The sequence below is a fragment of the Mauremys reevesii genome, linkage group 20 (assembly GCF_016161935.1).
Source record: "Mauremys reevesii isolate NIE-2019 linkage group 20, ASM1616193v1, whole genome shotgun sequence".
NCBI lineage: Eukaryota > Metazoa > Chordata > Testudines > Geoemydidae > Mauremys > Mauremys reevesii.
This window is the reverse complement of record NC_052642.1, coordinates 11,965,358-11,977,824: the sequence shown is the minus strand read 5'-3', so window position 1 is coordinate 11,977,824 and position 12,467 is coordinate 11,965,358. Positions and strand designations below refer to the sequence as shown.

Sequence of the window (12,467 nt, the reverse complement as noted above, 5' to 3'; positions counted from 1 at the left end):
CAGCAGCGGGTTAAGGCAGGCTCCACCCGCACAGCTCCCATTGGCTGCAATTCCCAGCCAATGGGAGCAGCGGAGTTGGTGCTGGGGACAGAGGCAGTGTGCAGAGACCCCTGCCCCCCGGGTGCCGCAGGGACGTGCCGGCTGCTTCCGGAAGTGGTGTGAGGCCAGGGCAGGCATTTGTAGCGTAGACAGAACCTTACCAAGCATCCCCTCATATGGTGCACCATAGTCATGACTTGACAATTTCTCTGGGTTAATACTCTTTTCTATACTATACAAAATGATCTATCCTAGTTCAGGGCACTTCTGACAACCCCGTCTTTGAAGCAGTACCAGTATAGTTAAAGCAGTACGACCCCACTGTAGTGTGGACACAGTTGTACCAATTTTGCTATTCCCATATGGGAAGGGGGATAAGTTATACATCTTGATATTGTTATAGGTGCATCCACGCTAGGGATTGGGTTGGTGTAATTATTTTGGTTTAAAAAATCACACCCTTAACTGAAAGAGTTATATTGGTACAAGATCTCTGTGTAGACCATGCTTTAGTTATTTGTATGGGCCAAAATCATGTAGGGCAGAATTAGAATGATTACACTGAATAGATCAAACCTACACTACAGAATTACTTTGGTATAATTTGAATATTCACCTCTACCTCGATATAACGCGGTCCATGGGAGCCAAAAAATCTTACCACGTTATAGGTGAAACCGTGTTATATCGAACTTGATTTGACCTGCTGGAGTGCACAGCCCCGCCCCCCTGGAGCGCTGCTTTACCGCGTTCTGTCCAAATTTGTGTTATATCGGGTAGCATTATAATGGGGTAGAGGTGTAATTACTTTGAATAATCCACTCCACTGAGCGACATAATTGTACTGACCTAAGTGCTGGTGTAAACAGTTCTGTGTTGGCAGAGGAGCTTTGCCCACCGACAAAGCTGCTGCCTCTTGCTGAGGCGGATTACTATGCCGACGGGAGAGCTCTCTCCCGTCGGCATAGAACGTCTTCATTAAAGCGCTGCATTCGTGCAGCTGCGCTGGTTCAGCGTTTCGAGTGTAGATCTGCCCTAAGAAGTCAACAGGAAGAGAACAGATTGCTTGCCACAAGCACTTCACTTGTTCCTTGTCCGTGAAAAACGACCTTGCTCAGCTACAAAGTTCTGCTAGCTTAAATCATATTGCTTAGCTGGGAGACTCATCCACCTGACAGATGGAATAGCTCAACTACAAAACTGGTTTAATCAGACTAGCCTTTACTTATGTGACACTGACTTGGATGACCCTAAGGAACTCTCACCCTTCACAGGCACATGACAAACCTTTCATTCCGGCTAAAGAGCTTTATCAAGTCCAGCTATTTTTTATTTTAGTAAAAACCACTTACAGCTGCTCTTATTTGTTCTGGGGATGGGGGCAAGATACCTCTCTTCTGTACAATAATAGATTTTGTAATGTGCTTTCCAGTTCAATAGGAAATGGGATCCAGTGATGGATCTTTGTTCACCTTTCACTGACGACCAGTATTTTTAGAGCTCTCCTCCTTTTACTCCGTCATTGTTGAATAGGAGAAGCCTGTAGCATCTTGGATAAATGTTACGAAAAAGTATCTTAGGCTCTTTCTTTCTTTCTTTTACACATTGCTGTGAAGACTAAACCATATTACCATCGATATTATATTTTAATTCATTCTAATCGTCTGATCTAAATAAGCGTAGCTGGTCTGGTAAACTAAGTGATTGCTGGATGAGTAAATTGATTACTAGATTGACAATCAGATGTTAGATGCTTCTCTCTCCCTTTTTTGACTTCAGAGCTGGCTCATAAGCTTCTCAACATGCAATTTCATAGTTTAACTCTCTTAGGATGAGTTTCTCTCCCGCTCTTTAAACCAAATGTGAGGGGCGGGGAATGGGATATGGCCGTTGCATATTAACTAGGGCTTTTAGAAAGCATTGCCTCTACCGGACTTCTCACATAAGTCACTTAGAGCAGCGCTTTTTCAGGCAGCCACTAATTGTTGATTATTGTCCAGCTTCTTGAATCTGAGTGTCGAGCATTCACAAGTACAGCTGGGAGCTGTGGTTGCTCAGTACCCCTGAAATATCAGTTCCATAGTGTCTCAAGTTGGGCATTGAAAATGAGTGGAAATTTGCACAAAAGTTGGCCCCGATCTTCCTTTGCATCAGTTCCCAACTGTAAAATGGAGATAATGCTACTCCCACCCGCCCCCTCACAGAGGTGTTGTGAAGGTGAATGATTGTTTGTGAGGCAAGTAGGATACTACATTGATGAACACCATTTAAAAAAAAAAACGAATGAGCAATAACAAATTCCATGTTCAGTGCAGGGTCTGGCGGGTGTGCTTGTGGCCACATACTGAGTGATGAGGAGAAAAAGAAATACTGAACAGCTCTTTCATTACCTGAAGACTGGGACATCTTGTGCATTGACTGAGGCCAGGGTTCGGTACTAAAAACAGTACGTGATCAATACAGGATCCTAATGCACATGGGGATTGCATCTTTAAATTCTGGCACTTTGCAACCTCAATAATTAAAAAAAAACCAACATAGGAGTTGTGTGTGTGTGTGTGCATGTATGTGTGCGCGCGGGCAGTTTGTATGGACTGTGTCTATAGTTCCTCATACTTAATTATCAGCTTCCCAGTTGTGTCAAATGTTGCAGAGCTCTCTGGTAACTGCAATGATGATTGCAGAGCTTCTTGCCATTCTGGGAGCCTCTTAGGCAAAAATGATTAGGGTCTCATCCAGCTTGATCTGTTTTTGCTTTAGCTGAGCATTTGGCAAACTGTTCATCTACTGCAACATGTAAGACTTTCTGAAATTGTAAGGGATCTGCAATAATCCTTTCACTTTTACACACTGCCTGATAGCCATCACTCTCCCATCTCCTAATGATAGCCTCCGCAGTGCAAAGGAGGCTATTTCTGCAGAATAAGTATTGATAGCTTGCAGCAGATTGGCCCGATGGCCTAGTGGCACAGCCAAAGGACATGGAGGCAAGCCAGGGACAGCAGGCCCTGTAGTATGTTTACCTGCAGTGCAGTCATTTGGAGAGAGAGGTAATTTTGAGGTTATATGGTTTCCAAGGGATTGTGTGGAGCTGACATATCACTTGACAGATGCCTGGTGAATTTTTACTGCAGTGTAAGTTGCTGTTATCGTTGGACTGCTCTCCTCTACCCAAGTGCTAAAAAGCAACCTGCTCATTTTTGACTCGTAATAGATGTTGTGGAGAGCAAGCACCAGTCTCTCTGGTTGTGTAACCCAGCGATTCTCAACCTGTGGGTTGGGACCCCAAAGTAGGTTGTGACTCCATTTGAATGGGGTCTCGAGGGCTGACTTAGACTTGCTGGGGTCTGGGGCCAACCCGAGCCCCACCACCCGGGGCTGAAGCCAAAGCCCGAGGGCTTCAGCTCTGGGTGGGAGGCTCAGGTTACAGACTGGGGTTGAAGTCCTGGGGGCCTTGGGCCCCACCCTGGCCTGCGGGGAGGGGCTTGGGGTTTGACTTTTGCCCCACCACAGGGCAGCGGGACTCAGGGCTCAGGCTTTGGTCCCCGCTCCTAGGGTCGTGTAGTAATTTTTGTTGTCAGACCAGGGTTGCGGTGCAATGACGTTTTAGAATCCCTGGTTTAATCTACTGGTGTGTGTATGTTACAGATCCCACGCTGTGCGGCTCCACAGAGGATATGAATTGTTACAGCCCCCAGCTCCAGAGCTGTAGCTCTTTAGCTCAAACTGTAGCAGCTCATGGTTTTAGCTCAGAAGGTCCCTGTTCAGTCCCTGGTATGTGGGTCAAGATGGCAGCTGTCACATCTGCATCTCCAAGGTCTGGTTACCAGGCTGAGGTTTAAATGGATACTCATCAGGGTAACTTGATCTCTGGTGTTAGACAACAAGCTTCTATCACTCGTTTCCAGGTGGAAGCACCTGAGCTGAAGTTACAGTCCTAGTCTTCGATCACTGTCTTGCAGGGTCAACAGCTAGAGAGGGTTCTGCTGGCTCATATGAATAGGCTAAGAGTCCCTTCTAATGGGGACACAGTCATTCAGTCCTTGGAAGAGTTCTGAACTCCCTTTCCTTGCAAGGGCAATGAACAAAGGCCAGTCCCTTGAAACAAGGTGCAAATGGGAAGTTCTAAGATTACCCCACTTGCAGTGTGGATAGATAATAGAATCATTGGATGCAAAGACTTGGTGGTCAGTTCAGCTCTCTGGTTCTCGCAGGCAGATCCCAGGCCAGGGTAAAACTGAGTGATTCTTGGGTTCCCTTCCTTGTGGGCAGAACAGACAGACAAACCACTAGCTCCTTGTCTTTGGTCTCCAGCTGATCCCTTTACAGGGTGGATGCAAATCCAACTCTTCCCTCAGCTAGGAACCCCAGTCCAACCAAATCATGGAGTTTTATGTTTACCCTTCTATGATCCACAGCTGCCAACTTTCACCAGCAACCCAAAAAGATGGGCTGCTCATGGAGGTATTTAACCACCGTCCCGAGGCCAGTTAAGTTTGGGGTATGTACAACGCCTCTCAGCCAAACTGTTAGAAGGGTATGTCCTGAAGGGGGTCTTATAATTTCTATTTATCCCCCGTTTGTAGAAATGTGTCTTTCATCCTACAGTGAGCTGTAGAGAGTTCATGTCTCTTCAATGATAGCAAGTTTTTGTGATTTGTTCAGGAGGAGCAAGGGAGAAAGGGCATGGTGATATTTAACAGTTTGTGTCTCAGCAAAATCTGAACAGAATTTCATGGGACAAAGAAAAGGCACTTGTGCAGCCTGCTGGTGTTTCCCAGAGCCCACTGTCAAAGCCCTGCTGCAAACAACGGAGGCGTAAGAGCTTCACAAAGTAAAGGCCACCAGGATCTTTTACAATGGAAAAGGTGTATTATCTGAGTTCATGCTAGAATGATCGTGCATCATTGCCTGGTGGGACTTAGCGTGTAAGTGAGCATTAGCTCAGATAGGCCAGAGAGACCTGGGTTCTCTTCCTGACTCTGCCACTTGCTTCTTGCGTTACCCTTGGACAAGTGACTTTACGGCTTTCTGTGCCTCAATTTCCCCAGCTGTGAAAAGTGGATATTATTATTATTGTGAGGCTTTTCATTAATCTTTGTAAAGTGCAAGGAGATCTTCGAACAATTTTATACAATACGTTTAAAATATCATTATAGTTTTGTATATAGCTGGCTCCTTCGCTGTCCTTCCCATCCTCCAATTGCCCTTCCAACCCCTCCAAAACAAACACCTTCACCCCAGGTGTAATTAATTTGTGAAATGGAGTTTTTCCCCCACAGTATAGAAAACCCACATGCTGAAGACAAATACTCAGAGACACACCTATGTTAAAAAGATGGCACCATTTTTATAGTGAAGGTAATTAATTATGGAAAAACGTATCTAGGGATGTGGCAGATTGTCCGTCATGTGCGATCATTAAGCCAAGATTGGCTAGTTTCTAAAAGAGACACTATAGCTCAAACCGAAGTTATATATTCAATGAAGTAACTACTGGGTGAAGTTCTTCGCCCTGTGTCATGCTGTAGGTCAGGCTAGATTATCATAATGGTCTGTAACAGGGGGCTGGCTCAGAGATCCAACCCAGGCCCCTGTTAGCCCAGATCCGCTTAAAAAGGGGGATTAGTCAGGACTGGCTGGGGAGGCCACGCCCTAATCACCTGAGGAGATGCACCTGCAGGCTTGAGTGGCCAGCCTGCTATATAAAGCTGGCTTGAAGGAAGCAGAGAGGGAGAGACAGGAAAGGGAGGACAAGGAGCTCTAGATCCCTGCTGGTAGGAGAAGCTAGCGGTCTCCCAGGGTGTTGGTCTGTAAGATATGTAAATCGTAGGTGGTGGGGATAGGCATGAACAATAAAAGAGCCCTGGTGCATGTCCTTTGGAGCGGTTTCCGACTGAGTTTGTGAAGGGGCCAGGAGCAGGCAGCTCTACGTGATCCTTTCTGGCTTTAAAGTCTATGAAAGAGGCACACAACTTTCCTTGAAAATAGCTCAGTGGCTGTAGCTCTATAATTTTAGAGCAGAGCAGGGTGGCAATCCCAAAATCCCATAATTTTCACATACAGTTGCCACACAGCAGCAAAGAGTGACACAGAGCAGGACAGAGAATCACTGCTGCTAGCTATTAAGAGAATAAAAATGAACGGAAGGGTTGTGCATGCTTGTGACCCAAGCTGCAAGTGACTCCCTCATTAATTCAAATATATCCAGCTAGCCGTATTCGGGAGGTCAAACACAAGAAAAATGTGGGTACTTATCAGTCCACACACACCAGATTCTTATCTCCATTTATATATGTGCCTTATCCTTTGTGCCGTGGCCAGGGGTTTTCAGGAAGTGTTCCCCTGCGTGCTAATTTAGCATCAAAATCTCTGCCTGAAAATGTATTTACCTTTGCAAAGTCCACTGTCCTTGAGCGATTTCTCACTGCTGGAGCATTGGTCTCCCTTCGCAATCCCACTCCAGGAAATGGGAGCAAACCAGGTTCTTCATTGTCATTAGAGCTCAACCAAACCAAGCAATGAACGGATAATGGCCATGTGCTATGTTCGGTCTTCTTAAAGCAGGGCAAGACGGCCTAGGGCTGTGGGGGAACTAAGCGGCAAGGAAGACAGCAAGTAACTTGATGCATCTATTTGCTAGAATAGTGTCTCTTGTGCATTGAGGAGAGATAATGACAACAGGGTCTAGTTGATCCCATGAACGTTACACTGCAATAACATATGTTCTGGGCTATATTTTCATTGTTATGCAAGGTTTTAGCTATACAGTTTCCAGCCCATCTTCCACTTTGACCTCAGTGGAAGACAGTTAGTGGGTTGTATTATAGGGGATCGGGCAGAAAAATTCACAGAGCAACTCTTTGAAAAATCCTCTTTTAGGTAGACAAAGGGAAGCCAGTGGACTGGCTCTAGGGAAGAATAATACATAGTGAGGACCTTCCACGTTGTGTATTACCTTATTTCAACTCTGTTTCTCACATGGCCATGGTTGCAGTCCTGCAGTCTGACCTACTAGTTAGGAGTAGGTGTAACTTGGCCACTGTTGAAAAAGTTACTCTATTTTCCAGGCTGCTGGGAAGCTTTGAAGTGCGGTTGGCTACAAATATTTAGGCGCTGACATGCCAGGAGCTTTGTATGGCTGCGTTAGTAGAGTTTCTATGCACCTTGGATTTATAAATAAGTCATATTAGTGTTTGATTGTCATAATCAACCAGGGCAGTGAGCGCAGTATGGGTCAGGTTTATAAACTTCTTCCTCATTTAAAACTGATGAGAGCAGGGAAAAGAGAATACTGCTCTACATCACTAAAAGGAAAATGGAATATCTGAGCCGAACAAGCAACCGATTTGCATCTTCTCACTCCCTGTGCCTGCTGTTTAATTTGCGTTAGATTGCCTCGCTGGTCAAATTGCCCTTGACGGTAGTTCCTTGAATGCGAAGAGGATTTGCTAAGGTAATTAACGTAAAATTGCAGGTTGAAGGAAGGGGAGACTGGTGTAGAAGGAGGACGGTGGACACATTACAAATCTCTTGGCATAGAGAGAACTGCAGGAATTGGGCATGACACAAAAACTATGTGCTAATAAAGCTGGAGGTGGGCTCAGACCAGAACATGGGATTCAAGCCCACCCAAACCCTGAGGAAGTTTGGCTTCATACTTGTGTGACTCAGGTCTATCTGTCTAACGGCTGAAGAGTGCCAGCAAATCCAAACACCCCCAAATGCCTGGGATAGTCACATTTGGATCCAAACTTTGTGTCTTGGCCCCATCTCTGCAGAAACCTAGAATTTCTGAATAAGATGGCATTCAGTTGCTCTGAATATCTAATAATCTCTGCCAACGAGGATTTCTGTAGGCATGGTATAGGTACTGAATGTGATTGCAAGCATCACAGATTATAATTCGATGAGATACGTACCTAGCTGAGATTGTTAAGGGAGTGAGGTAAGAGCAACTGTGGATCAAATTCTGCCTTCAGTTAAGGTCAGATCCTTGAAGATGCTGAGCAGTCCTCTGAGCCGATCTTAACTCCTGCTGATCTGAGGGGGAGCAAAATTCATTCAGCATCATCCCTTTACAGAACCTTATACCTGAGAGAAACCCCATTGATTTTAATTCTGCAGTTACAGCAGTATTGCATGGGGTCTACCTGAGAACAGAAAGTAGCCCTTTATGTTCATTTTCCCATGATCCGTACACTGGTATTTAAGGATTTTTCTGTTGACTGTTGAATACCATAAAAGGAGTTCTTGCTTTAAATTGTGATTTCTACCTCTGATACAGGATCTCTTGTGAGTCTGATGGTGGGAAGTGTTTATTTTGTTATGCTTAAAAGAAATGTCAAAGGGATCTTTTCTGTTATGTCAAATCCTGGTTCTGGTTAGGTCATATGCTAGTCACCAGTTTTAACTGAAAGTGCAGCAAATAAGGAAATAAAATATCTTTGCACTTTTGTGGTATCTTTCATTGGAGGCTTTCAAAACACTGTACAAACTTCAATTAATTCAGCCCCAGAACAGCCTTTCTGAAGTAGTCGTTATGTTTAGATGGGTAAACTGAGGCACAGAGTGATGACTATAAACGACTTGGCCAAAGTTCTAGTAAGTCAGAAAGTGAGCCCAGAACTCTGGACACTTGTTCTATTATGCAGCACTCCCTGCTTCTCTTCTTAGTAAATGAAATGACACTGTCTCTAGTAGAAAATGTCATGTGGATAATTCAATATATTGGGGTCAGACATGAAGAAGCAAATATATGTGTGGTCACGTACTAGTAGCTATTTAAAATGCAAATTGTTTTCTGGATAATCTGGCTAATATCTTTAACCCAGTTTGTAAGGTAGTGTGTGTTTCTATTACAGCATTTCCTTCTAAGCAAGGCTTTGCCGTGTACATCATCTTGAATTCACTGTCACCTTGCATTGCATTCCACAACGTGATCCAGTGTGATGTGATTGATACAGTCTGACTTGATGTCACAAAGTTCTGTCTCCCACAGGGAAGCAAAAAGCGCACCGTCTCTCTGCCTATGAATATTTCAAAAATCTGCTCTCAAAGATGTGGGTCCCTATGTCCCCAACCCCCACCTCGCCCTAAACAGACTATCTATGCAATGAATGTTGGCATTGACTCTTCTATCAGGTGCTGAGTGCTCTGGCCTTGATCCAGCAACGCATTAAGCACATGCTTAGCTGTAAGTGTGTGAGGATCATTCCCAATGATATGAATGAAGCTATGCGCAAACTGAAGTGCCTTGCTGGTTTGGGGCAAGACTGCTCAGCAGCTGACAGGATTGAGCCTGTTATGGATCCCTGCTATGTTCTTCAGAGCAATGCTTGTTCCTTCCCCCTCAGAATGTTCTTTCCATCTCTGCGTGTCTTCCTGAAAATTATTGACTGCACTCTTGAGTGGGTAGAGATCATCGTTCTGGAAAGGGAATAATCTCTGCTCGGCTTATTTGACATCGTTTTTCTGCTCAGATAAGAATTTAGTTTATATAGATTTCAACAAATGAGGCGTACGTACAAATGGAGAACAGCAAACAGTTATCTTAGTTACACTGAAAAGGGCAAATACCCGCAGCCCACAAAACACACGCACACATGCAAATGGAGGTGTTGCCATTAATCAGTATTTACTCAGAAGTAATCACACACCGCAGTATCTAAGATACCCCGGTGAACACTGGCTTTTTCCTAATGACCACTGTCCAGAGCTGCTCTAGTCTGATCTTTTAATAGTGATTCATTCTTGATAATTTAAGAACAAAACCCACACAAGCTCCTGTCCGGCTAGTCTGTTCCCACGGGGTTAAATGGGTGCAGGATCGGGAAGAGAATCAGGAAGGTCCCAATGATCAGGGTGCTAGCTTGAGACCTGGGACACCCGGGTTCAGTTAATGCCACGTCTACGCTAGAACAACACTAGAAAGCCCCCCTGATGTAGCCAGTTTATACTGGCAAAAGAGTGCTTTTTGTATCAGCTCCCTGGATAACATAAGCTATACGGGCAAAACCACTTTCTTGCAGGCATAACTGCACCTATATTAGGGCTTGTCATAAAAATCGCACCCTTTCCATGACATTGCCATACCCGCAAATGTTTCTAATGTGGACCTGGTCTCAATATGTGGCCCTAGGCCAGTCTCTTAATCTTTCTATGTCTCCATTCCCAAACTGTCAAATGAGAACAGCACTTCCCTACCTCAGAGAGGTGGTGGGAGGATGAATGCATTAAAAGGTTGTGAGGTGCTCTGGTGGTGTGGTGCTAGGGAGCTGAAAAGTACAGAGAGGCAGATGTGCATTGCGCTCACCTTTTTAAAACCTGGAAGAACAAAGTATTTGAAAGATTCCTTAACCACTACAGAAGCGCTCTCTTTCTTTCTTGGCATTTTGTATGAATCCTTCTGTAAAGTCCTCCCAGGTGATAATTAATACTTGGATGCACTACAGACAGCGCCAGGGCTCATTTACAAAACAGACAATCTACTGCGGGGTCATGGCTGAGTTCATTAGTTGCACGAGCAGTCTCCTCTTTCTGGAAATGACACTGGATCCGAGTCTACACTGTCTTCTCTGCATACAGAGTACGCAGGGTTTTTAGGAGATACACATTGATGAAAGCTGATATGAATTGCCTTGTGGTTACATTATTACCTGGCTGTTCTTTGTATGGGAACCTCTGCTGCAGGATGGACTTGGACCTGCGTAAGAGTTTGGAAAGATTTCACTCTCTACAGGCTGATTTACAAACAGGATGATGATGATAATAAATTAATTAATACCTAGCTCTTACACAGAGCCTTTTCCTTTGCAGATCTCAAAGCACTTTACAAGGGAGATCAGTATCATTATCCCCACTTTTTACAGATGGGGAATTTGTGGCACAGGGAGATGATGTGATGGGACAAAAGTCACCTAGCAAACCAGTGGCAGAGCTAGGAAGAGAACCCAAGTCTCCTGAGTCCCAGTCCAGTGCTGCCACGCTGCCTCCCTCCTACAGCTAATGGAAGTTGCGGTCTTGCTGAAATGCTCAAGAACCTTTGGTTTTTAGAAGCGACTTGCTTGTAACCTCAGCAGGGCATGGGGACAGCCTTTTCATCTCTTTGTGTACCGCACCTAGCACAATGGGACCCCAATCTTGGCTGCTCTTTGGATAGTAATATAATATTAAACCACTAATAAGAATGGAAATGAGCTGTTTCCCATGCAACAGATGTGATTCTGCTGGTGATCATGGTGTCTGGATGATGCACTCACTGGTTCATAACCTGTTTTCTTTCCAGGGGGCAGAGCTATCCAGGGTGGCCCATGGACTTTTGAGCGGCCTTTGAGATACCAATCAACTAAGACTCATTGATAGTTTTCCTCTCATTCCAGGGGATGGCCAGGTTGATTTTGATGAATTTATGACCATTCTTGGACCTAAGCTGGTATCTTCAGAAGGGAGAGATGGTTTTCTTGGAAATACAATTGACAGCATATTCTGGCAGGTAAGTGATCTTTTTGGTTTCTTAAAGCAACATCAATGAGCAATTATCACTATCTCAAGAAACAATGAAATGTTTGAAGCATGAAATATTTTGCTGAGATTGAACAATTGTGTAAAGGTTATTCAGTTCTGTTATGACCCACATAAGACCATACTGTATTGGTGGAGTGCCTTTCTCATTCTCTGCATTTGATGTGTGAAGAAGAGAGAGAATTTGATGGTTTGTGTCTGTGTAGAACTGTGCTTTTGAATAGATTTTGATATTTTTGCAATGCCTTGTTGGGAACTTGGGTTTTACAAGGAATATTGATTGGGATGCAAAGCAAACATCTGTGTTAAAGGGGAAATAGATTAGTTTGTCTAATGAGGCAAAGAAATAGAAATATAATCTATATGGTTGCCCATCAGGTGATCTCCCTTTAGACGTCATATTTCACTCTTCGCCATCAATGTGGTAATGGTATGTATTCCAAGCCGGCAGAACTGAGCTGAAGTTAATCAAATGTATAGCATGCTGATTAGATCCTATTGGTGCTTATGTGTGTTCTATGAGATACAATAGGTCAAATAATTTGGGATCCAAGTCTGGGGATATTGACACCCTCTGTTTATCACAGAACAAGTAGACTGGCAGTGCCATTTGCAAGCTGCTCCTATGCTGACCCATCAATGTGCCTCAACCCTGCCCTAACAGGGTAAGATTCCATGCTCATGTTCCATGTGAATTCAGTCCTTGGTGCTGAGACGCCTGTCTAAGGTGTTAACCAGTGCCGAATGCGACGGCTATTTTTGCAGTGTGGATACCTGTAAACTTGACAACTGTACTGAGCTGTGCAGGCTTCCAAAAAGGATTGGATTTTTGTATGATAACAAGGTTCTGCTGAGTTGCTATAGTAAGGATTACACCTCCCCCAACACACACACACACGTCCACC

General features: G+C 44.4%; 1 protein-coding gene across 4 annotated transcripts in view; it reads left to right on the top strand.

Annotated features, from left to right (window-relative positions):
- Positions 1-12,467, top strand: part of CALN1 (calneuron 1) — a 283,840-nt gene that overhangs the window by 184,468 nt on the left and 86,905 nt on the right. For all 4 annotated transcript variants that reach the window (XM_039508117.1, XM_039508118.1, XM_039508119.1 and 1 more), the window contains one exon: positions 11,421-11,533. In XM_039508117.1, the coding sequence (XP_039364051.1) occupies positions 11,421-11,533 (113 nt within the window). The remainder of the gene's footprint in view (positions 1-11,420; positions 11,534-12,467) is intronic.